This window comes from Aotus nancymaae, unplaced genomic scaffold (assembly GCF_030222135.1).
Source record: "Aotus nancymaae isolate 86718 unplaced genomic scaffold, 86718_ANA_hifiasm-v0.15.2.pri h1tg000081l, whole genome shotgun sequence".
In the NCBI taxonomy this organism is placed as follows: domain Eukaryota; kingdom Metazoa; phylum Chordata; class Mammalia; order Primates; family Aotidae; genus Aotus; species Aotus nancymaae.
Window position 1 is genome coordinate 2330026 of NW_026988496.1, and position 26058 is coordinate 2356083.

Below are 26058 nucleotides of genomic sequence, written 5' to 3' on the forward strand. Positions count from 1 at the left end.
AATTTTAGTAGAGAGAGGGTTTCACCATGTTGGCCAGGCTGGTCTCGAACTCCTGGCCTCAGTGATCTGCCTGCCTTGGCCTCCCAAAGTGATAGGATTACAGGTGTGAGCCACCATGCCCAGCCAAAGATTTTTTTTGTGTGTGAGATGGTCTCACTCTGTCACTCAGGCTGGAGTGCAGTGGTGTGATCTCAGCTCACTGCAGCCTCGACTTCCCTGTGCTCAAGTGATCCTCCCACCTCAGCCTCCCAAGTAGCTGAGACTATAGGCTCACACCACCAGGCCCGGCTAATTTTTGTATTTTTTGTAGAGACAGTGTTTCGTCATGTTGTTCAGGCTGGTCTCAAACTCGTGGACTCAAATGATCTGTCAACTGCAGCCTCCCAAAGTGCTGGGATTACAAAAAATTAAATTTTTTAAAAGTTAAAAAAGACCATGATAACAAAAGGTTGGAAGCAACCTCTAACCTAGGGGAAAACATGGTGAAAATCAATTAGCAGAAACACTTTTTTTTTGTCTTTACTCTGAAAATACATGAGAGCTGATAATTTAAAAAAAGCATGAGTACTTGCTACAGGGTCCTGCAGCCCCATCCTTTCTCTAATGGGCCCTGGTATCATGCTCCTCTCTCAGCTCTGCCACTGAACTCTGTGCCTTAGTTTACTTCTCTGCACCGGGGGCTCACCCCAAGACCATTCCCAGCAGCTTCCCAGGTGATGTGGTACTCCTAAGGCTGGGCTTTGCCAGCTATGGCCCAGTTCCTTAGTATGCCCAGGGGGCACCAGGTTGTTGAGGATGTGACTGCGGGCACCATTCTAGGCCAGTGGTTCTCATATTGCGTTCCAGCAGCAGGAATGTCACATGGGAACTTGACAGAAGTGCCAATTATTGGCCCCACCTAATAACCTCTGAATTAGAGCTTATGGAGTGGGGTCCTACAAGCTGGGGTTTTAAGGAGCCCTCCAGATGATTCTGACATGCATGAAAATCTGCCAACTGCTGATCTAGGCCAGCCATTAGTGTAGCCTGGGGAGGGACTGGGGCTGTCTAGGCCAAGAACAGGTGGAAAACACTAGCCTCATCTGAACTCCTGAGATTGAGAACCACCACCAATAAAAACCAACCCTACAGTCTCTCCTCTTGAAAGAGAAAGATAAGTTGAAGGGCTTGGAGAAAGCATACATTTTTTCTTTCCCTGTTCCTGGCTTGGTTCCAGCTCTGCTCACCTCTCCCACTTGTCTTGGTTTTACAAAAGGCTGTGTAGATGGTGCCAGCCAGGCAGGGGATGGAAGTCCTTGGGAGGCATGAGGCAGAAGACTGATGTTTATCCCTTGGGAACCTTACCATAGGCCAGATGGCCCCTCTTCAAATGGAAAGAAACCTAACTCCACAAGGAAAGAATCCTAAACCCCCAGTTCCTCCTCCTTCCAACCCCAGGGAGACCTTGTAGATGGTGCTAAAAAACAGCTCCAAACCTCCAGCAGCTGGGAAGAGAGCCAGAAGCTGTCTTTCCTCCTCATCCTGGCCCCCCTTCCCAGCCCCTGCCAATACTTCCCACTCAGTCTGGTTTCCTGGTGAGGGTCCTGTAGTCATGGGCCCTGGGGAACCCCCAGGAAAAGGCCCTTGGGAGGGAAGGGACCAAGGGCATCCTTGGGCTGTCTACCTCTCTTGTCCACTGTTCTCTCCTTCCCACTTCTATCTTCAAAAGGCTCCTTCCCAGGATGAATCGGGTGTTAGGACAACTGCAGTCCAATTCACAAGCTCTCCCTGCCCCTGTGTCTTATTTCAGATGTGAGAATAACTGTACAGATGCGAGAATAACTGTTTCATTAAAAACTTATAAAGCGTTTTTAATGGTTGTAGATTGGAAATAAAGTATGTCATATGAACAGTTGCCATGAGGGGAAAAAGAAAGCATGGGTACTACAGCTATTCCTCAATATAAGCATATAATACTTTCGGAGTAGTAGGATACAGCTGGATGGAAAAACAACTCACTCTTCCTCCTACCACCCATCCTAATATCCCTTTGTCTGTAATCACAAACAGTGAGAAACTGGACTACAAGGGAAAATAAGTCTGGAGCAAGGGCCATTTCTTGTGGGTAACTTGAAAGCCAAGGATTTGCCTTTAAGTAAAGACCTGATTATTAATTGGCAAAGGCCACTTAGAACTATTATTAGAAAAAAGTTTAGCCATTTGTCAAGTCATGTGACATCCACTAGTCCCTTCATAATTCATACTATAACCAAGACTATTTACCAAAAGATGTGTTTTTCTCAGAATCCAAGCATAGTTCTTAGAATATAATTTCTCTATAAGTAGGGACCACATTTATTATAATGTTAAAAAACTATTTATTAAATACCTGCAGCATAAGGTAAGGCATTAGATAAGTTAAATGGAACAAAATTACAGGTTCCCTATCCCGAATGTATTCTCTTTTTAAACCAACAGTACCACTCCCATTATACTATGCACATTTTGTTGTGTTTTCATCATCAAAAATGATATGCTTGTTTTCTTCCCACTCAGTTTACAAGGTGGTAGACATAACAAATACTGCCCTAGAAAATTGTTTACCTGGTATTGGAATTGAATGGGCTGTAGTTGGCTGTCGTTCTGAGTCATCTTCCTAGCCAGGGCCTCTTTCAGTGCAAGGGCTTTATTCAACTCAATCAGCTCCTTAGACATCTGCGCTTGTCGGAGAGCATGCTGAGTGGTAAAAGCGTCAGAAGACCTGCTCATCTCTGGACTGCTTTCCATTTGCTGGGAAAAAAAAATCAGGATAATAATTTATAAGAGAAACAAGCAAATGGAGTTCCTTAAGCACTATTTCATCAAGTCTCACAGGCACTTCTCCATTAACAATATCCCTGTTTCTTTACAACGGTGGCTCCATATACATTTGTTTTAAGTATCTGATGTAATAAACTAAGCTAGCCTATTTCCTTGCTTTCTCAAGCATCTTATTTCTTATATAGTTTAATGGACTCTCTTAGTATCAGCTAAGTTTCTTTGCTCTTTCCTTTACTGATCTGGACAGCATTTCTTACGTTTACCTCATTCTAAGGGATTCTAACAGGAGAGAAGGTCCTGGAAATGGCACTTCAGGAATGGTGGAAATGGAGAAAAGGGTTCATTTGTTCTCACACAGCTGACCTCTAGTACCTGATCTAGTACTTTCCTTCTTTCAGAATGTGAAAACTACTGACATAGATTCATTTTAGGGAGAAAAGGCTGTCTCAAGCAACCCATTGTCCAGCCTTTCATTCTGTCTTTTATTAACCTTTAGTCAACATCTAATACATTTTATCTATCCTTGTGATCTGAACACTGAAATTATTTTCCTTGGTTCTTTTAGCCCCTAATATCTCATCCATAGAAAATTATGCTGAGAAAAAACTCTCTTCCATTTCTCCTCTAGTGCTTTTTTGACTTGGCCATAATCTCTTCATTTTTTACTCTCTTCATTTTTAACTTGCTGGACAGTTGATGCACAACACTAGCCTCTTACAAGAAATCAGTAAGCTGGATTGCAAATATGGAACATTAATCCCTCAGAAGTCCTGCCCCCCATTACCAGTTATACTATTAGAGGCAGAGCCTATCCAAGGTAGGGATTTTATGAAGCTGAGATTTACACTAAAGATTTCTGGATTTCCCAGGCATTCTATGGAGGATGGTAACAATCCCAGGTTCTCTTTTACAGTTGACTGATAAATTACAGGAAATGGCAGTTAGAGCTCCTGGTTCTATGCAAAGGGGCCAATTACTTACGGCTTCTTGTTCCACTGCAGTGTCAATGGCTGCAGCCATGCAAGCAACAGTTTCATCCTGCAGTAACAAATTTTTGGTTTAGGGAAAGAGCCCGAAGTAAAGCTTACTAGTGGATTTTATATTGGTTATTTAATTTTTTTTCAAGTGTATACAGAGACCGTTTTATAGTCACAGAAACCCCAATAGCCACATGTTTTCATTTCCCATCTCTCAAGAGTCTTTCTTCTTCATAAAGGACAACTGTGTAGTTTTTATAGAAAATAAGGTCATGTGGCAACTGACATATTTCTTACACTTCTCCTGCCCTGCCAGAGACTGTTGGGCCAGAGTAAAACATTTAGCCATTCCAACAGGCCAAAGTTTAACCCATTTTATGGACTCTACCATTTCTTTTTATGCATCTACCCCTCTATTAATGTACAAGCCTAGCCAGTTCCTATGGGGGCATACCATTCTAAGAACAGACATATCAAATAATGGCAATGCATCAGAAAAGCAAGTAGAATGGTTATTTTTTATTTTTATTTTATAGTCAGTCAAGGTAGCACGATCTTCCTCTATAAAGAAATAAATGCCTGGCCAGGCATGGTGGCTCATGCCTGTAATCCCAGTGCTTTGGAAGGCCAAGGTGGGTGGGTCACGAGGTCAGGAGTTTGAGAGCAGCCTGGCCAACATGGTGAAACCCCATCTCTACTAAAAATACAAAAAAAAAAAATTAGCCAGGTGTGGTGGCAAGCACCTGTAATGACAGCTACTCTGGAGGCTGAGGCAGGAGAATTGCTTAAACCCAGGGGGCAAAGGTTGCAATGAGCCGAGATTGAGCCACTGCACTCCAGCCTGGGTGACAGAGCAAGACTCTGTCTTGGGGGGGGAAAAAAACCAGAAAGAAATAAATGCCTTAGATGGGTACCCCTAGAAAAATACACTCATGAAGTTAGATAAAGGTATTGCAGCCTCTGTCCCTCATGTAAATAAGACCTGATCATAAAGATATGGAATCAATCTAAGTGTGTATCAATGGATGATTGGATAAATAAAATGTGGTATGGTATACACATACCAAATTTTCTTTATCCAATCATCCATTGATGCGCTATGAACTACTACTGGAATAGTAGTATTCACACCATGGAATACTACTCAATCCTAAGAGTGAAATCATGTCTTTTGCAGTAATGTGAACAAAACTAGAGGCCATTATCTTAAGCGAAATAACTCAGAAAGTGAAATACTGCATGTCCTTACTTATAAGTGGGAACTAAATAATGTATACACATGGACATAGTGGAATAACTGACATTGGAGACTTGGAAGAGTGGGAGGGTTGGGGGTCGGTGAGGGATGAGAAATTACTTAATGGGTACAAAGTACACTATTCAGGTGACGGCTACAGTAAAAACCCATACTTCAGTAATACCCAATATATCTATGTAACAAAACTGCCCTTGTACCCCCCTAAATCTAAAAAAAGAAAAAAGGGAAAAAAGAACAGATCATATGCAGCTACTCAGGTAGTGGTTACTAGGAGGAAAAGCTTAAGCACTAATTCTTTGGCATATTTTTTTGGGGAGCATTCAAACAACTGCCACCTAGAAGGGAAACCTAAAACTACTTAATAGGACTAATTTGTTTATAGGCTACCATATTAGCAAGCTCTGTTCTCAGCACTGGAATTTAGGCTTTATTTGGCATTGTAAGATATGGATTACCACTTCTGTGTAAGTGATTATTTTTCAAAGCTCTGGGAAAAAAGAATTATTTCCAGGAAGTCATGTGATTAAGGAGGTCACAGGCGAAAGAGCTATTAGCTAAACAGCTAAGAATTTAGGGTTAGCACATGGAGTCTCTACATCAGCCCTATGAAACATGACATAGTTGTTGAAACTTAACTTTTAGTACCTTCAATATGAAGAGTGAAGAGACCACTCTCCTCTCACTTGTTTTTTGGAGACACGGTCTTGCTCTGTCACCTAGGCTGGAGTGCAGTGGCACCATCTCAGCTCACTGCAACCTTTGCCTCCCGGGCTCAAGTGATCCTCCCACCTCAGCCTCCCAAGTAGCTAGGACTACAAGTGTGCACCACCACACCCAGCTCATTTTAAAACTTTTTGTAGACAGGGTCTCACTATGTTGTGTAGGATGGTCTAATTTTATTTTATTTTTTGTAGGGACAAGGTCTCACTGTATTGCCTGGGCTCATCTCAAGCTCTTGGGCTCCAGGGATCCACCTGCCTTGGCCTCCTAAAGTGTTGGGATTACAGGCGTGAGCCACTGTACCTGGCCTGAAGGGATCCTTAATAAGTGCTATTTGTAAAGCATTTCCTTTATTCTGCCCAGAAACTCCCAACCAGTGGGGCTCAAAGAGAACTTAAAGGAAACTTCAGTAGTCTCACATCCTTTCTCATCATGAATTATAGTACTGGTGATTCTCCAAGTGTGGGACATACTAAACATTCTTAAAAAGGATTTAAAAAAATCTATAATGGTTACCCTTTCCTCCCTCCCATGTTTCAATTTTCAGTATAAGGACTAATCAGAGGCCTATCCTAGATTATCAGGGCCTATAACACTGGCCTTTGGAGATTCTCCAGTACCTTCCAGAGAGTTAGGATCAAAAGTAGATGGGCTAATCCTTGAAGAAGATATGTTGTTACTATGGGTTTATCTTTGGCTTTTGGCCCAGTGAAATTTTACAATACTAAGGTATAAGCTTAGGGCTATGGTGACATGTTCTGCAAGAACATGGCAGAATTCTGCCTCTATAATCCTGAATATAAATATATGACAGTAAGATTTATTTCAGTCTCACAGCCCTCTTTCTCCCGATTCTAAGACTATAACCAAGAACCTCTTAAAAATAAAATGTGATTTCATAAAGGTGATGGTCAGGGGAACAAGGCCAGGGTACATTGTGCTACATTAACCAGCAATATCCTCCAAGAGGAAGTTTGTGCTTGTAGGCTGTACCATTACTGGGCATGCAAAATGCTTTTTATGGAACTGGTCTTGAAGGAGTGGATATAAACAAAAAAGATTATTTGATTTTGTGGGAACTGAAAGGACTGCTTGAATTTTCTCACAGAAAACTGCAGCAAGGAGGTTTGCTTGAATTATATTTTAAAGGAAGAAATGGTACAGTTTAGCGCTTAAAGCCCCAGGAAGAATATCTAGGAACAATGGTGGCCTTTATAATGGAAGAGGGGGTGTTCACTAGTCACTTAACATAAAAATAGTTTTAATCCAGAATGAAGGGCACAAGCACTTACTTTTGAAACATTTTGCTTTCACTGTAGTGAGTCTTAATAAAAGCCACAAGATACATTGTTGTGTATTTCCAAAAAAATATATAGCTGGGAGGGTCTCCAAACAACAGATGTGGAGAACTCTGATTCAGGAGTCCAGCAGGACTCCTGGATGAAAGGGCTTACACTGCCTAACTGTGACAGTGGATGGAGGCCAGGAACTTCATCAGTTTGTGGCAATCTTTAGCACCCTCCTACTGTGTGTGCCAAGTGCATTTTAGTGGCAGACACAGTGATTCTAGAGTTCCTCTGAGCCAGCCACCACTAGCAACTCCCTCTACGGGCACACCAAACACCAGTCATATTGCCAGATTCTCACTGAGGATGTTATATCTTATTTTAATTATTTGGTTCTATGGGTTTCTTTCATCTTTCCCATGTGACTCAAAGCCCCAGAAATACGGTGGTATGAACTCTCTAAGATTGGTGTGATGGCCATGAACAATGGTGCGTGCCCTGGGTCACTATGTCTGAGCTTGTAAGTTTTGGCTCCAGTGGGCTTCTGCAGCCTAGATTATCTTAATTCTGAGGAAGCTCACACAAGGTTTTCATATATCAGATGTTTCAGCTGTATTTGAGTGGCATCATAAATGGTGAAGTTTAACCTTGTGATAGCCGTTCTCTAGCATGTACTCTATACTTCAGCCACATTGAAGTTCTTACCATTTTTTAAACTTTCATACCTCTTTGCTTTTATATATATCTTTTCCTCTATACATAGGTTAGTCCCTTTTTAAAAAACTTTATTTATTTTATATAAAAACTTTAAAAATTTTCCTTGTGGAGCAGGGCTAACTCATAGGCAATACGTCCAGAGTTGGCCTGTCCCTTCCCTTTTGTCTGCATAGCAAACTCCTATTCATTTTTAGGACCCAGTTTCTTCTATGATGCCTTCCTGAATTTTCTGGACTAACAGTTAATTACTCTTTGTTTTATGATCCCACTGCACTTTGCTCATATTGCTGATATAAGATAAAACAGACATGACAGACAGTTACCAGTTTTCCTTGCCTCCTTTCCCTTTTCTCCCTATTTTGCCACCTCTTCCACCTGTTAACCTTGACCAACTAAGAAACTACAAGGCTTGTAAGAACAACTCTCAAAATATAATAACAGTTATCAGGATAGGATCGCACCAGTATATTCCTGAGGAAGAAGTATAAAAAAATGAAACCATCATTCTCAGCAAACTGACACAAGAACAGAAAACCAAACACCATATGTTATCACTCATAGGTGGGTGTTGAACAATTAGAACATGTGGACACAGGGAGGGGAGCATCACACACTGAGGTCAGTAGAGGGGAGGCTAGGGGAGGGACAGCGGGGATGGGGAGGGTGGGGAGGGATAACATGGGGAGAAATGCCAGGTATAGGTGATGGGAGGATGGAGGCAGCAAACTACCTTGCCATGTATGTACCTATGCAACAATACTGCATGATCTGCACATGTACCCCAGAACCTAAATTACAATTAAAAAAAAAAAAAAAGAAACAATCTCAACCAAAAATTTCACAGCAATTCACATAAAAAAACTGTTACCTGAGCTAAACCACAAGGACACACACCCCTTTCTTCTCTTTACTCTATAAAACTCCAATCTTGCTTTACTTGGGAATTTACCTGGAGTTCAGGTATGCACTGAGTGCATCAGCTAAATAAAGCTTCTTTTTTTTTTTTTTTCTAAAAGCAGAATGTCTGAAGTGAGAAGCACTTTTTTTTTTTTTGAGATGAAGTCTCGCTCTGTCACCCAGGCTGGAGTGCAGTGGCACAATCTCGGCTCATTGCAACCTCCACAAACGATTCTCTTGCCTCAACCTCCCAAGTACCTGGGACTACAGGTGCACGCCACCACACCCGGCTAATTTTTGTATTTTTAGTAGAGATAGGGGTTTCACCATGTTGGCCAGGCTAGTGTCAAACTCCAGACCTCAGGTGATCCACCCACCTTGGTCTCCCAAAGTGCTGGGATTACAGGCATGAGCTACTGCTCCTGGCCGAATAATGCTTTTAACCCCTATTTGAATCACTTAAATCATCTCCTTTTGACAGTAATACAGGTAGTCAGATTACATAGCTAGTAAGTGGCACAACTGGCTTTAAACCAGGGTCTGTGTGGCTCTAGAGCCCAGGCTCTCAATTACTGTACCCTGTTTGTTAGATAAATGAGCTGTCATCTTGGACTGCTCATGACAGCTTTATAGTACTCCTTATTCTAAAACACTGCCTGATAGTCTTCTGGGAGTTTACTCATTTTATTTCTTAGAGCTGGCCATCATAACGAATCCTGACAATATTGTATGGTACTTTTTAAATTTCTTCTTCAAGAATAAATCTATGTGTGGATGATTTTGTGACACACTATTGACAACTCTAGAAAACACTGGGCATGACCAGGGATGACAGTCTCACAGTTCCGGCAAAATTAAAACCACTGCCCGAGAGCTAGGAATTACCATCAGGCATTTGCATACACATTACTGTTTCAGAATAACAAACAACACAGTGTAGATGGAACAAAACCAACCATTACCCCTTAACATAGTATGTTATAGTATGATTTAAATTTTTTTAAAAAAGCATGTATGCCTAAGGACAAAGAGATGGAACACCAAAACAAAAACAGATTTTTAGGGGTAGTGGGATTACGAGAATTTTTCTTCTGGGAGAAACAACAAACCACCACCCCCATCCCCAAAACACACCTGCCACTACTATAAAATGGGAACTTATGGTAGAACAATCATTCAAACTTACTTATTATTGGTTATAAAAGAGACTTATGGTATTCCCTGGTTCCTCTAAGTTATCTGTCAGAATTTAACTTTTTTACAATTGGGGTATGGTACAAGGCTTCTTTTTAAGTTAGCATACACTGTGAGGACAGCAAATCAATGACTGCTGTTCTTGCTACCTAGGCAATTTTGCACTGCTATGTTGTTGCTTCTGGTATTTGATTAGAATACTGAAATACTAATGTGCGTTGCATATGTAACCTATGAGTGTTTTGATTTAACAAACTCAATATTCAGATCATATCAAATGATCCATGACCTCTGACCTCAAGCAGCTCACAATCTAGTTGTTTCAGCTAAAGGCACAGAGTTAGAAAGGCTTGTATCTGCCAAGAGAAACAAATGAAAGTGATATGCCTATTTACACTACCCCTACTTGGCTTACCGATAACTGGGTAATCAATTGCTGCAGGTTACAAATTATCTCTACATTTTCTTTCAATTCTTCGTCTTCCAAAGTCTCCACTAGCTTTCGAAGATTCAGTTTGCAGCTGAAAATTCAAACAAAAAGAACCCAAGGGTTATTAATATGACAAAGGACAGACGCTTCATGATTATATGCTAAGGTGCTATAGGTTGCTAACAAATATCTGGTAGGAAACTTACGCCGCATGCTGCCTGAGTTCTTCTAGCTTGGCGTTCATTTTTTCATTCGCTTGCTCTGTCTGCAACAAAGACCCAGGAGATCATCAGTGGCACTGCCTGACAGCCTCACATAATTATGCTCTCTCCTACTCCTATGATTTAAAAGCTAGGTAGAGAGGCTGCCTTCTTTGCTGTAACAGAGGATTTAGTGGGCTTTCGTGATTTAGTGAAAAATGTGTTTTTTAAAGAAGTCATGGAAATTAGTCCTTCAGTCAATATGAGCTACTAAAAATAGCATCCAAGCAGTTGGGTTTTATGCTTGCCATGAAACTCAGACTATGGGGTGGAGTGTGAAGCCTTAATTCCATAGGGAACTTTGCAACCAGGGGGAAAAAGCAATACTTCCTGGCATTTTACTTCCTGTTGTTTGCAAAAAACCCCAAAGAACAAACAGAAAAACCCCACACTTACTTTAAACTTCTTCCTACACTATACTGTTCCCTAGCCCCAGCATAAGGGCATTTAAAACATAAAAGGGCCTCACACTAAATTTGAGTTGAGATTTTTTTTTTAAGTTACACTATCTGATATGGTAGGCTAGTTTTAGCAAAAGACAGCAAGAAAAAGGGTATGGCACAAGTATGATGGTAGAGAAAGAAACAGCAGAAGGCAGCTTACGTTTTAGGAAGGGTGATTGATATTTTCAGTTTTATTTCAATCAAAGTTATCTGTAACATGCTGGATGCTATAACAGATTTGGAAAGAATAGTTTATATAGGACAAAAATGTTGTGCTTTTTATGAAATTCTGACAGGCTATCAAACAATAAGCCTATCAGGCAGACACTGTAACAACCTTATAAAAGTCGGAGGAGTATGTGGCTAGAATAAGAAGTAGTTTCTGTTACATCAGCCTCATTCACATACATGTGAAACATGGTTTCTAGAGTTACTTCAAAGCATAAAATACAGCACTGGAGACAGAAAACTGTATATAAAAATCCCCTATATCCCATTTTGACCCTCTGTTAGTAATGGACAATACAATGGGCGTAGGATTTAGCCTACTTGAAAGAAATCTTTAAGCAGCTTATCTTTCCTTGACTAGAGAGCACACTGATGCATGAAGGTGTATACATTACAGAGCTTCAATTATATTTTGGTCGAAACTCATTTTCGCTTCTGGCAACAGTCATGCAATCAAAGATTGAGTTGTATTTAGACTAAGAGAAAAACCTTAGTGATAGAGCCAGCATGCACTGATCAAGGAGATTACTGACAGGCAGGTAGTAGGAGTCAGAACTTGTGTAATCAGTTATATAGTGATCCACTATTTGGAAATCAACCATATGGAAAATGAATTAAAATTAATTTCCCAGCTGTTATATCTCACCATGGCAGCTGTTAGTATGGGATATGAAATGTGACAACATTAGGGGAAGAGAGATGGAAAAGAACTAAAATCTTGGTGAAGGAATGATTACTTGATATTATGGATAAAGATTAGGCAGGTGAAAAAGGTACTTGGTTCTTTCCTTTCTGGTATTTTTAAATGAATCTATTTTAAAATGGAATTTATGCAGATTCTTTGTGGTAGATACATAAATGTTCACTATGTAATTCTTTTAACTTTTCTGTCTGTTCGATTATAAGCCCACATATTTACCCCAGAGGGGCTCCCTGGAAGATATGGTAGTACAAATACATTTCTTTCAACATAAACAGTCTCTTGTAAGAAGAAGTATGCTACATATTTTGGAAACTAAACCTAGTAAATGTTCAGATTGCTAGTAGTTTATTCTTGGGGCCTCACCAAAATGATCCTCTCCAACATCTGGGCTGTCTGACCAGCTGCCTCGCTCAGACCACGACTTAATTTTTCATTCTCCTCTACCAGGGACTGATTCTTCTCCATCAGGGACTGCAGATTCTCTGATGGTTCCATACTAAAACAAAGTAAATAACGTATTAGAAAAATATCTGACTGATAACACCTATATCAAAGGTGGATACAAATATATCCCATAGGCCTCTTGGATAGGTAGGGGGATTAGGTTAAAATTATACCACAAAAGTCTGGGAAAAAAGTCCAACCCAATCTATCATCCTAGTCAGGTAGTATATTGGATGTACAAGAAACACATTTCTGAAGTACTTCAATGGTTTGGAGAAAGGTAAGATATGGTTGCAACAGGAATGACTAACCTCTACCTTGGCTCTTGGTTGGGATCTTTCTGTTTGTGTCCTGTAGGTATGAAGTGATGGCTAACTGGAGCTAAAATACATGTTCTCTCCCTTTTCTTCCCACCCTCAAGTAGAGAAGGGAGCGGTATAGGGGAGGTAGAAGTGACGCTGCTCAGGGTCAAAATTCAACCTGATCAACATAAATGTATTTCCCATTTACTGTAAAGTTTAGGGTAATAGCATTTGAGAAGTGAAAAAGTTGAAAAGATGACCAGCGGCCACTAAGAAAACATTTCACAACTCTTCATAAATAAGAGCTCCCTTCTAAATGCTTGCTTTGCTTCGAACTTCTGACACATAGCCTCTTGTTCATTTGTCTATCAATTTAAAATTGCTTGGAGTAATGACAACAACGGTGTCCATTTCAAATATGAGGGGAAGGGAGGGTGAGAAATAGCATGAAGGAATACATATAGATAAGAACCTTTGGAATGTATACATATCACTTGGTATCAGTTCCAGACTAGTAAAGCAGACCAGTAAGAAGGAGGGCTGTTTTTGTTTTAATCCACTGGGATGAAATGTTCAAAAGACTGGAAAACTGGACTGATTAAAAAAAGATCAGAAGAAATATGAAGATTTGATCTGAAGAAGACTGAGGGTAAAAATGGATAGTTGTCAACACTATGATAAAGAGAAAACTAAAGGACAGGGAACAGCTGTTCTCAATCTCAATAAAGGACAGAAAAGAACTTCAGGAATAGAGTAGATGCCCTCTCACCTATCTTAAGAACTCCATCAATTTTTGTAGAGGATCTTAGACTGCACTTTATCAAAAGTTAATAGCAAGGCCACACAATAAGGTTTCATATTACACTTACTACGGGTAATATGAAAGTTGAGAATTTACTAAGACTGTTATGAAGGAATGTTCAATTAAAATGCAGATTATAAAAATAAACTGTTAGTAAATTTAAGTGTTATTTCCTTATTTCTTTATTAAACCGAAAACTTCCATGAGTCATTCATGTAAATTGACAAGCTTCAAAGTAATGATACTTTTAACTCAATAGTTTTTCATTTCCCTAAAAAATTTCCAGAGTTTCTCTAAATGGGAAAACCTTATTTAAGTTTAATTGTTGATTTTTCCAAGGAAAATTTGCACTTAGATGTAGGTTCTTCATTGTAATTTGTGGCAAATGCTTGAATATTTAAATACTAGTATAATTAATAATAGTTAACACTTTTATGGCATTATGGACTAGGCTCTATTCTAAACACTTCACATACATTAAATTTTTTAAAATTCTCCCAACAGCTCCTATGAGGTAAGTTCTACAGTTATCCCCATTTTACAACTGGGGAAACTGAGGCACAAATAAGTAAATAACCTATAGCCACACAGCTGGTGGGTAATTTGAAGCAAAGATTTGAGCTCAGCAGTCTCATTTCAGAGTCCATGCTCTTAATTACTATGCTGACTACAGAGATAGGTACTATAAGGATGCAGAGAATCCTGGATATAAAAGCTCTCACAGTAGTAGGGAAAAAGGAGTTCTTGGCAAGATTATAGATATAGGACCACATGAGATAGGACAGCCATGTAATGCGTAAAATTTTTAAAAGTAAAGCAAAAACAGGACTAGGGCCAGGCAAAGATCAGACTGAAAAAGAAAATATAACAGAAAACCCATGTTTTCACATGCTACTAAATTGCCAAGACTAGATATTAAAGTAAGCTGAGCATGTGCAAATTGACAAACATGCACAGAAAATAAATACAAAACCTTCAATGACATGTTAAAAAACAAAATAACATAATTTAAGGATAAAAAGTGAAAATATTCATATAAGCAAAATGTACTTTTTGTTAACAAACTTTATAAAATGTCTCTAAAAATATAAATACATTTTTGTGAAACAAAGGAGCATCTTTATTTCTCTGTAAAACATTGAACAATTAAGTTTAATTGTTTGATTCATCAACTGTTTCTTAGAATCTATTACTTTTGCAGCTGAAACTATTTCCTTTAGTATATTATAGACAATCAGAAGTCTAGATTTTTTTGTGCTAAATTGAAAGGAAAGGAAGATGGGTCAATTGCTTCTAAATGAGTATGGTGAGAATAAAATGTAATCAGGAAACCCAGACTAAATTATCTAAAGGGGGAAAATTATGAAGAAAGAGGTAGTCATCTCTGGGTGATGAAATTATAGCAACTTTAAGTTTTATTCTCCATACTTCTCTAAATGTTCTACTGAAGCAATTAACCACTTTTATAATCAGCAAAAATGAATAATTGAAAACAAAAATATTGAAAGAAGGCTCACATCATCCATAAGAATAAATACCAAATGCAAAAATGAAGTGTAAAAAATAAAACGACATTATTACCAGAAGAAAACATGGGTGAATTCCTCTTTAAACCTTGCTGTAGGGAAATCTTTCTAACTATGAATCCAGAAGCATGGAGAGAATATAAACAGTATAGCCACTTTGGAAAACAGTTTGGTAGATTCTTAAAAAGTTAAACATATGACCCAACAACTCTATTCCCAGGCATTTACCCCATGAAAACACATGTCCATTTAAAAACTTGCAAGTGACTGCAGCAGCAGTATTCATAATACACAAAAAGTGGAAACAACCCAAACCTTCATCAACTTGCAAATGGATGGACAAATATGGTCTATCTAGGCAATGGAGTACTATTCTACAAGAAAAGGGAAGTGCTAACACATGCTATAACATGGATGAACCACAAAACATAAGTGAAAGAAGCCACACAAAAAAAGATTACAACCTCTATGATTCCAGGTACATGAAATGTCTATAATAGGTAAATCTATAAAGACAGAAAAGAGATTAGTGGTTGCCTTGGGCTGGAAGTGGGAATGAGAGTGATGGCAAATGGGCATGAGGGAACCTTTTGGGGTGATGGACATGTTCTAAAACTGAATTGTGGTGACAGTTGTACAACTCTGTAAATTTACTAAAAATCATTGAATGGTACACATAAAATGACTGACTTTTATGGCATGTAAAATTTTAGCTCAATAAAGCTGCTGAAAAAATCCAGAGGCAATAAAAAATTAATAAGCTTTACTACATAAAAATTAAATTTTTTTTGTATGACAAAAAACTATAAATAAAGTAAAAGACAACTGACAAACTGGGAGAAATTGTTTGTAACACACACCACAGACTAACATCATGAATATATAAAGAACTATCAAAAATGAGGGCCAAACTTAGGGTTGCTATTATAAAAAAATACATTGGTGAGGATGTGGAAAAATTGGAACTTTTGTGCATGGTTTATGGAGATGTAAAATGGTACAGCTACTATGGAAAACAGTATGGTGGTTTCATTTAAAAATTAAAAACAGAACTACCATAATTCTAGGTATATACCCAAATGAATTGAAAGCAGGGATATCAGATAATTGTACACCCATGGTTTTTTTGTTGCTTGTTTTGTGTGTGTGTGTGCGTGTGTGTGTGTGTGTTTTGAGACAGGGTCTCACTCTGTTGCCCAGGCTACAGTGAGTGGCATGATCACAGCTCACTGTAGCCTCAAAGTCCCTGGGCTCAGATGATCCTCCCACCTTAGCATCCCAAGTAGCTGTGACTACAGGTGCACAACACCGCACATAGCTAATTTTGTATTTTTTGTAGAGACAGGGTTTCACCATGTTGCCCAGGTTGGTCTCAAACTCCTGGGCTCAAGCAATCCGCCCACCTTCACTTCCCAAAGTGCTAGGATTACAGGCATGAGCCACCACACCTGGCCCGTGTGTTTTGTTTGTTTGTTTTTAAGAGACGGAATACTGCTATGTTGCACAGGCTGAAGTGCAGTGGCTATTCACAGGTGCTATCTTAGCATACTACAGACTTAAACTCCTAGGTTCAAGCAATCATCCTGCCTCATCCTACTGAGTAGCTGGGACTTTGGCATGCACCACCACAGCCAGCTGTACACCCACACCCATGCTTATAGCAGCGTCATTCACAATAGCCAAAAGATAGAAGCAGCCCAAGTGTCCATCAATGAATGAATGGATACACAAAATATGGTATATATATATACATATATATATATACACACACACACAGACACACACACAATGAAACATTATTCAATCTTAAAATCAAAGGAAATCGTGACACATGCTACAACATGGATGAACCTTGAAGACATGCTAAGTGAAACAAGCCAGTCACAAAAGGACAAATACTGTATAATTCCATTCATATGAGGTACCTAGAGTAGCCAAATTCACAGAGACTGAAAGTAGAATGGTGGTTGCCAGAGGCTGAGGGGAGAGGAAATGAGGAGTTACTGTTTAGTGGGTATACAGTTTAAGTTCTGCAAGATGAAAAAAAGTTTTGGAGGTAGATGGTGGTGATGGCTGCACAACATTGTTAATGAACTTAAAGCCACTGAATTGTACACTTAAAATAATTAAAATGGTAAATTTTATGTTATGTATATTTTGTCACTATTTATTTTTAAAAAGAGGCCAAAGGACCAAAAAACCCAATAGACAAATGAGAAAAGACATGGACAATTCACCAGCAAAAAGGATAAAAGCAGCCCTGAAACATATGAAAAAATGCTCAAACTCACTCATAATTCAAGAAAATGCAAAGTAAAACAACACTGAGATAGCATTTCTCACCTATCAGACTGCCAAAATTTGAAAAAGTATGACAATACATTCCATTGGTGAGGCTGTGAGGAAACAGGCTTTCTCATATACTGCTGGTAGAAATGCAAACTGGTACATCTCTTCTGAAGGCAAGTATGGCAATACCTTATAAAGGTACGTATGTACTTATCTTTTGTCCCAGCAATCCTACTTCTAGAAATCTACCCTTAAGATAAGCCTCTGACAATACAAAAATATATACACAGAGGTTATTCACTGTAGCATGTTTGTAATTGCAAAACATTGGAAACAACCTAAATGTGCATACATAAGAAAGGGGTTCAATTGATATGTATGGCACATGTACACAATAAAAGTACTATGCAGCTGCAAAAGAGAATGAAGACTTCTCTGAACTGGTAAGAAATGATTTCCAGGAAATACTGAATAATGCAAAGCCACAAAGAGTATACAATCATTACATACAGTACACTACCATTCATATGAGAAAAAAAGGTGATACAATAAAATACAGAGGTATCTACTCATTTGTACAAAAGAAATACAAGAAGGCTAAACCAGAAACTAAAGAGATGGGTTAAATACAGGGGGAGGGAGAATAATGGTAGAAAAGAGGTAGAAATAAGGGTGGGAAATAGGAATGGGAACAGAGTTGCAGGGATGGAGAGGGAATGACATTTACCTCACTGAGTATATTCTTTTTGAAAAAAATTGTGGTACGTGTATGCATCAAGTAGCTTCTCATCACCTACTCCCACTCCCCCCAAACTTCCTACCGTTCCTAGTTGCCAATGTCTATTGTTCCACACTCTAGGTCCATGTGTACACATTATTTAGCTCCCACTGATAAGTGAGAACATCCAGTATTTAGCTTTCTAAGTTGTCACAATGTATATTATTCAGGTGATGGATACACTAAAAGCCCAGACTTCACCACTACACAACATATCCATATAACAAAATTGCACTTGTATCCCATAAATTTATATAAACACAAATTTTAAAAATCATGGCAAACATAATAAACATAAAACTTAACCATCTTAATCATTTTTAAGTATGCTGTTTGCTAGCGTTAAGTATATTCACATTGCTTGCTGTGAAACAGATCTCCAGAATTTTTTCATCTTGCAAAATAAAATTCTATACCCATTAAACAACTCCCTTTCCACTTACCCCTCAGTCCCCAGTAACCACCATTCTACTTTCTGTTTCTATGAATTTGACTATTTTAGATACCTCACATAAGTGGAATCATACAGTATTTGTCTTTTTGTTACTAGCTTACTTCATTAAGCATATCTTCAGTGTCCACCCATATTGTAGCAAATGACAGGATTCTCTTCCTTTTTAAGGCTGAATAATATTCTGTTGCATGTATATACCACATTTTGTCTATCAAGTCATCTGTTGACAAACATTTGGGTTACTTCTACCTCTTAACCTTTGTGAATAGTGCCTCTATGAACGTGGTCGTGAAGATATCTCTTTGAGACCTTGCTTTCAATTATTTTGGATATATACACAGAAGTGGGATTGCTGGATCATATGGTAAATCTAGTTTTAATTTTTTCAGGAACCTCCATGCTGTTTTCCATAGTGGTTACATCATTTTACAATCCCACTAACAGTGTACAAGGGTTTCAATTTCTCGACATCTTCACATCCTTGCCAACACCTGTTATTTTCTGTTATTTATCTATCCATTTATTTAATAGTAGCCAACCTAACGGGTGTGAGGTAATATCTCACTGGAGTTTTAATTTGCATTCCTCTGCTCTGAGTATATCTTTTTGTACAACTCTGATTCTTAGATGTATTATGTCTCACATACCTAAAATGTAAACAAACAAAAGTAACCAAGATGTAGGGGGATACACAATTAAAATTAATCTATGACTCTTACTTTATAGATCCAGGCAGGGTACCTCCATGGGCTTGTAGCAACAAGACCTGTAGCTGTTGTACCTGAGGGAAGCAAAGAAAAATAATCAACTAGTCACTAACCAAATGTTACTTACCCCTTGGCAGTAAAATTACCACAATTAGCAATAGAGTAATTTTACTAAATGGCTATGAAATCTAAGGCAGACTGCATATCTTAGATACTACCAAAGGCATCATACATAGTTGATGATTCAATAACAGGAGAATCAGCATTACGTGAACTATTACATAGAAGATGAGTTGTCCATTTTATTTACCTCTATTTTTTTTTTTGTATTTTTTTGTAGAGATGGGGTTTCACCATGTTGACCAGGATGGTCTCAAATTCCTGACCTCAACTGATCTGCCCACCTCAGCCTCCCAAAGTGCTGGGCTTACAGGCATAAGCCACCACTCCTCGCCTCGAGCACCTATTTTTCAAAATCAGTCTCAGCACTGGGCTAGACAATGTACGGACATATAAAATATGATCCCTACTCTCAAGTTTATAATCTAGTTAAGAAAGATAAGCCTAAAGTCTAAAATAGTAGGAAATAATACAAAACAGAATAAGCAAATTAACAAAAACCTAAATAGTCAAAAGGAGGCTTCATGGAGATGGATCTTAAACCAGAGCACATGTATAAGCATCCTCTCCCATTCCCTCCTATGACACAAGGGGAGCCGGTCTGCCTCACAAGACTGGTCTTGCATGTGGTTTGAATTCCCACTCTTCTTGCAATCTTAGGAATCTTACTCTGTTATCCCTTCTCTCTTCTATATTTTCAATTTCTCCCTTTCTATAAGATCCTTCCTATTAAGATTAAAACATGTTCAAGTCTCTCCCATCTTAAACAAAAGCATCCTCCCAACCCCACTTACTATCTCTCTTGGTCTATTTCTCTTTTTTCACAAACTTTGAGAGAATACACCAATCGCCTCCATTTCCTTTTGCTCGCCATTCACTTGCTCCTCGACTTAACTCCAATATGACTGCCTACATCATTCCGATGAAATAACTTGCCCAAGTTACAAAACAGCTCCATGTCACCCAAATCCAATGGGCATTTTTCAGTATTCATTTTACTTGACTGACTGTTTGGTAGCATTTGGCTTACCAGACACATTTTCCTGGTTTTCCTTCTGTTCTTCTAACTGATCTTCTAAGTCTCTTTCTTCGTTCATCTTTGCTCCACTTGTCCTTTTAATGGTAAAGTCCCCCAAAGCTCAGTGAGAGTTTTCTTACTTACATTTTCCTCTGAATGTATCATCTCTGCCTATGTTTTCTATTACCTGAAACTGGTGACTTCCAAATTTACCTCAAGCACCAATCTTTCTGAGCTTTAGACTTTTATATTCAACTATCTACCTGATATTTCCACTTAGTTGTCTGCTATCCCCAAACCTGGTCCTTTTCCAGTGCACCCCAGGTGAGTGAATATACAATTCCACATGCCAGAAATTTGGGTGTCATTCTTTTATCTAATTCATTGGTTACTTCTTTCTATCACCACTGCCAGCACTCAAAGTCCAAGCCATCATTATCTCTTGCTTGGACTATTGCAGTACCTTCTTAAATGGTCTCCATGAATCTACTCTTGCTCTATTATAATCCATTTCTATATAGCAGCCAGGCCATTGTTTAAAAATGCAAATTATCAATGTTACTGCCTGGTTTATAATCATTTTTAACATTGTCCATGAGTCCTGGATCAGGCCTCTGCTTTCCCTCTACCCTCATACTAGAATATAGGCACACCTCAGTTTACTGTGCTTCATGTTACTGCACCTCACAGACATTGTGTTTTTTACAAATTGAAGGCCTGTGGCAACCGTGTATTAATCAAGGCTATTGGCACCATTTTTCCAACAGCATATGCTCACTTCATGTCTGTGTCAACACTTTATAGCAATAAAGTATTTTTAAATTAAGATATGTACATTGTTTTAAGGTATAATGCTATTGCACATTTAACAGACTACAGTATAGTGTAAATGTAACTTTTTATGCACTGGAAAACAAAAAAATTGTGTGACTCACTTTATTGCAATATTTGCTTTATTGTGGTTGTCTGGAACCAAGCCTGTAACATCTCTAAGGTAAACCTGTACTCTTTCCTTGCTTTCTACACTCTAGCCACACTGGCATTCTTTGAGTTCTTCAAATGCACTATACTCCCATTCTATCTCAGACCCTTCCAGCACTTGCTATATTCCAAGTACTGTTCTAAGTGCTTTACATGTATTAACTCATTTAACTCTCACAAAAACCCTAACAAGGTATTATTATTATTTCTACTGTACAGATAGGGATACCAAGGCACAGAGAACTTGCCCAAGGTACATAGCTAGTGAGTTATAGAGCTAAGATTTGAACATGGGCAGGCTAGCTGCAGTGTCAGTGCTCCTGGCCACTATACAGCTGTCCCTCTGTATATGCAGGGGATTGGTTCCAAGACCCCGTGCACATATAAAAATGTACATGCATAGTTCAGTCCTGCAGTCAGCCCTGCAGAATCCACACACATGAAAAGTCTACATGTGGATTTCTCATCCTGCAAATACTGTATTTTTTATCTGTGTTTGGTTGGACCCACAGTTTAAACTCCTATGGTTCAAGAATCAACTGTACTTTGCTACCTATGTTTCTTCTCTCTAGAACTCTCTTCTTTCTTTCGCACAGTTATTTCCTACTCAATCCCTCAGCTCAGCTCAAATGTTGTTACCTCAGGGAAGTCTTCCCAGAATAGATATACAGTCGGCCCTCCATATCTGTGGGATCTACATCTGCACATTCAACCAACTATGGGTCAAAAATATTAAAAATAAATAAATAATAAAAAAATACAAATTTAAAAAATACTGTATAACAACTATTTACATAATATTTGCATTGTATTAGGTATTATAAGCAATCCAAGATGATTTAAAGTATACAAGAAGATATACATAGGTTATAAGCAAATACTATGCCATTTAATACAAGGGTCTTGAGCATCCATGGTTTGGTATCTGTGGCGGGTCCTGGAACCAATCCTTGGAGATACAGAGGGATAACTATAATAGAAGACCCTGTTTCATACTTTCATAGCACACTATAGCACATTATTCCAGTTTATAATGATATATTATGATTATGTGTGATTATATATTTAGTGTTTGTCTCTCATGCTAGGAAACAAGTTCCATGAAGGCAGAAACTATGTCTGCTTTGCTCAGTACTGTATCCCAAAACAGTACCTGGCACATAATAGTGTTCAATAAATATTTATTGTTGCAATGAATAAGCAAAAAATGATTAGGAAGAAGGACATTTTTTGCAATAGGAATAAACATGAAAGCAAATAAGGGGTCTGGCCCCTTATTTTATAGTAGTATATTTTATTCTTAAAATGATACCACGGACAGGTAAATTACTTATGTTCTCTACAGTGAACCCTAGGAGGAAAGGAGATAAAGAAGACTGAAGAAGAAAAGAGATTAACTAAATAGCAGTTATCATTGAGGAGAAAGGCCAGACAGGGAGAGACTAGACATTTGAAAACACTAGATTTCCAGTGGGAAGAGTACTAGATGTTGGAAGGCAAGAAAACTTGACCCTCCCAAGCCTGTATCAATCCAATCGCCTGCCTTCTCAGCTCCTCTAATGGGGCTACCAAACTGTTGCACAACAAGTCACATTGATACCACCAATTCAGGCTCCTAGTCAGGTACCTCTTCCATTTTTGGTAACAATGATTTCAAGCCTTGTGTGATCTCTTTAAGCCCTCTACCCTATTATCTGATTGCTTACTCTTAGAAGATGATGACTTTGTCTCGTACTTCACTGAGAAGATAAAGGCCATCAGACTAAAAATCCCTCAATTTCCCTTCTCCTGCCTCTAAAGTAGTGTCACTGTATTCTTCCTATCCTAACCTCTTTTATTCTAGTCTTGGGGACAGGTATCTCCTCTATTGTCAAAAGCAAACCCCTCTTTATTTTTAACTTTTATTTTAGGTCCAGGGGTACATGTGCAGGTTTGTTATATAGGTAAATTTGTGTCATATAGGATTGGTATACAGATTATTTTGCCACCCAGGTACTAAGCATAGTGCCCAGTGTCTGATGTTTCCCTCTTTGTATCTATGTGGTCTTATTATTTAGCTCCCACTTCTAAGTGAGAACATGAGGTATTTGGTATCCTGTGTTAGCTTGCCAAGAATAATGGTCTCCAGCTCCATCCATGTTGCTGCAAAGGACATGATTTTGTTCTTTTTTGTAGCTGCATAGTATTCCATGCAAATCCCTCTTTGTTTGTATTTAGGATCTCAACTACTTAGAGATAGCCTTTTTTTAACTAATCCCTGTTCTAAGGTTTGGTCTCTCCCAACTGGTTCTTCCATTTATTTAAGTCTCTTCCATATTTTAAAAACATATATCCCTTGACCCTTGACTACTTGGCTATTGCCTTTTCTCACCTTGTCTTCTTGAAAGAAGAACCTATCAGCTTCCTCTACTTCCTTATCTACATTTATCTATTTATCCTGCAGAATCCTGCTTTTATCATTCCACCGCTCTTCTCACTGAAGTCACCAATATCCTCCTTGTTGATAAAAATCAGTGGATACTTTTCAATCTTTATCTCACTCTACACTTCTCTACAGATTTATACTTTTGACAACCCTCCTTGAAATGTTCTTCCCTTGGCTTCCACGACACCACTGGTTTTCTTTCTACCTGTCTACTCCTTATTAGTTTCTCCTGTTGTCTTCTCTTCTTTCTCTATTCCTTAAGTGCTGGTATTCCCTAGGATTCTGTCTTTGGCCTTTTTCTCTTCTTCATTTGCTTGTTCAGCAATTATTTAATGTGCTTTTAATGTGCCCAGCACTCTGATCTCATCCACTGTATAACTTCAGATACCATCTAAATACTGGTGACTCTCAAATCTATATCTTCAGCTGAGACCTCTCTACATTAAACCTGTAGAGCAAACTATGTTTAAACATTTCTATTTAGATGTCCCCTAAGCCCCTCAAATTCAAAATGCCCAAAACTGAACTCATCATTTCCATTTTCCTACCTGATCCCATTTTTCCTCCTATATTCTCTGACTCAATGATTAGCACTACCATTTACTCAGTTGTCCAAGCAAGAAACTTAGAAACCAACCTTGACTCTCCGCACCCACCCTTCTTTTCCTACATCAAATTTGTTACCATGTAAGCCCTATACATTCGACCTCCTTCTTGTTTTTTTTTCTCTAATTTGTCCCCTTCTCTTCATTTCTACTGCTATTCTCTTTAGTTCAAGCCAGAGTTCTCACCTGGGTTATTATAACAGCCTGACTTATTTTCCTTCTTCTAGCCACGCCCACCTCTAATCTATTTTCTCTATACTTGCTAGAGTGATCTCCCCAAAACACACATTTCATCATATGAAATGTGTTTCACATATTTCACATATCACATTTCACCCTCCCTACTTAAAACTCTTCAATGGTTCTTCATAGCTTTCAGGTTGAATTCCAAATTCTTTAACAAGTCATATAAGGAACTTCAGGATTTGGCCTCTGTCTACACCTCTCGTCTCATCTCTCACTGCTCATTTCTTCTTTATCAGTGAACTCTCCAATGCTACCCCCAATCTTAAATGGACAGCAAACACGTTAATAGGAGTTATTTTCAGAGGTCCCCAAACTAGCATAATGCCTAACCAACATCTCTAAACTTCTGATAGACAAGAAACTGAGAAACAGAAACTCTATCATTCCACTCACATACTTGTAATTTTTCCCATCAAATTTTAAGTCCCTTATACCTGTTGCTTTAGCTGATTAAGTTCAGCTGTCTGGGGATCAATATTAACAATAGGTTTGTTCTTGATTTTTCTTGCTCTGTCAGCATAGCGAAGGGTATTTAATGTTTCTTCTAGATTGGAGTCAGCAGGACTCACACAGGCTATCATAAGAGTATGACTATTACCTCCCAGAGAATCTGAAAAAGAACAATAAAGAATAAGGAAAGGAAATGAAATCAAACAAGCAGGATATAAGCAAAGCCGTCCATTCGGGTTGGTGACTTAAAATTCAGAGCTATAAGAAAAAGTTCTTAGTGTTTTTATATTGAAACAATAGGATATGTATAGATATCTAAGATTTCTGATGTGATATAAATTTAAATCCTATTGCATGTGTCCACATTCTCAAAAGAGACTGTGATTTCAGCAGTTAATCAGGTTAAAACAAGTGGGGCCTGGCTTAAGTAAGTTAGGAGCCACTAGTGGAATTAAACATTCTTAGGATGCCCCCTCTAGGTGGATTTTAACTCTCCAGGGAGTTCTGTTTAGCAGCACTAATAATTAAAGAAACAGTAACCAAATTCATTTTCAGGTACAAAATACAAAGTACAGTTGGTGCACTACAGATTTCTTGGCTCTCAAGGTCATATATGAAGACATTTTTCCATTATCTTAGAAGCCTGCTTGCCAATAGCAGTCTCTTGTATTTATCAATTAGACAACTGTGTATGTGATTGTCCAAATAGCTGGCTTTTTACCCTTTTCATCTTTGCTTTCTCAGCACTATCATTATGAGTTACTCTCTTATTTTTAGAGGCACTTTGGGCTTACCTTGAAGCAGTCGAGTCAACTTGGAATCTCTGTAGGGCACAAATCCACCCTTTTTGTCATCTCCAAGAGCACTGATTACATTTCCCAAGCATAGGAGGCCTCGGTTAATATTAATACCTAATAGCAGGAAATGAAATTTAAATTGCTTGGTAATGCATCCAACATATACCTACATTTCTTCTGAGAAAGAGAAAAGAAATAAAGA

At 38.5% G+C, this 26058-nt stretch overlaps 1 protein-coding gene across 1 annotated transcript in view; it reads right to left on the reverse strand.

Annotated features, from left to right (window-relative positions):
* KIF4A (kinesin family member 4A) overlaps positions 1-26058 on the reverse strand; it is a 121695-nt gene that overhangs the window by 50367 nt on the left and 45270 nt on the right. The window contains exons 8-15 of the mRNA XM_012475038.2: positions 25854-25970; positions 25044-25219; positions 19227-19288; positions 12276-12408; positions 10485-10543; positions 10264-10369; positions 3781-3837; positions 2584-2769 (exon numbers count right to left, since the gene is read on the reverse strand). Coding sequence (XP_012330461.2) covers positions 2584-2769; positions 3781-3837; positions 10264-10369; positions 10485-10543; positions 12276-12408; positions 19227-19288; positions 25044-25219; positions 25854-25970 — 896 coding nt within the window. The remainder of the gene's footprint in view (positions 1-2583; positions 2770-3780; positions 3838-10263; positions 10370-10484; positions 10544-12275; positions 12409-19226; positions 19289-25043; positions 25220-25853; positions 25971-26058) is intronic.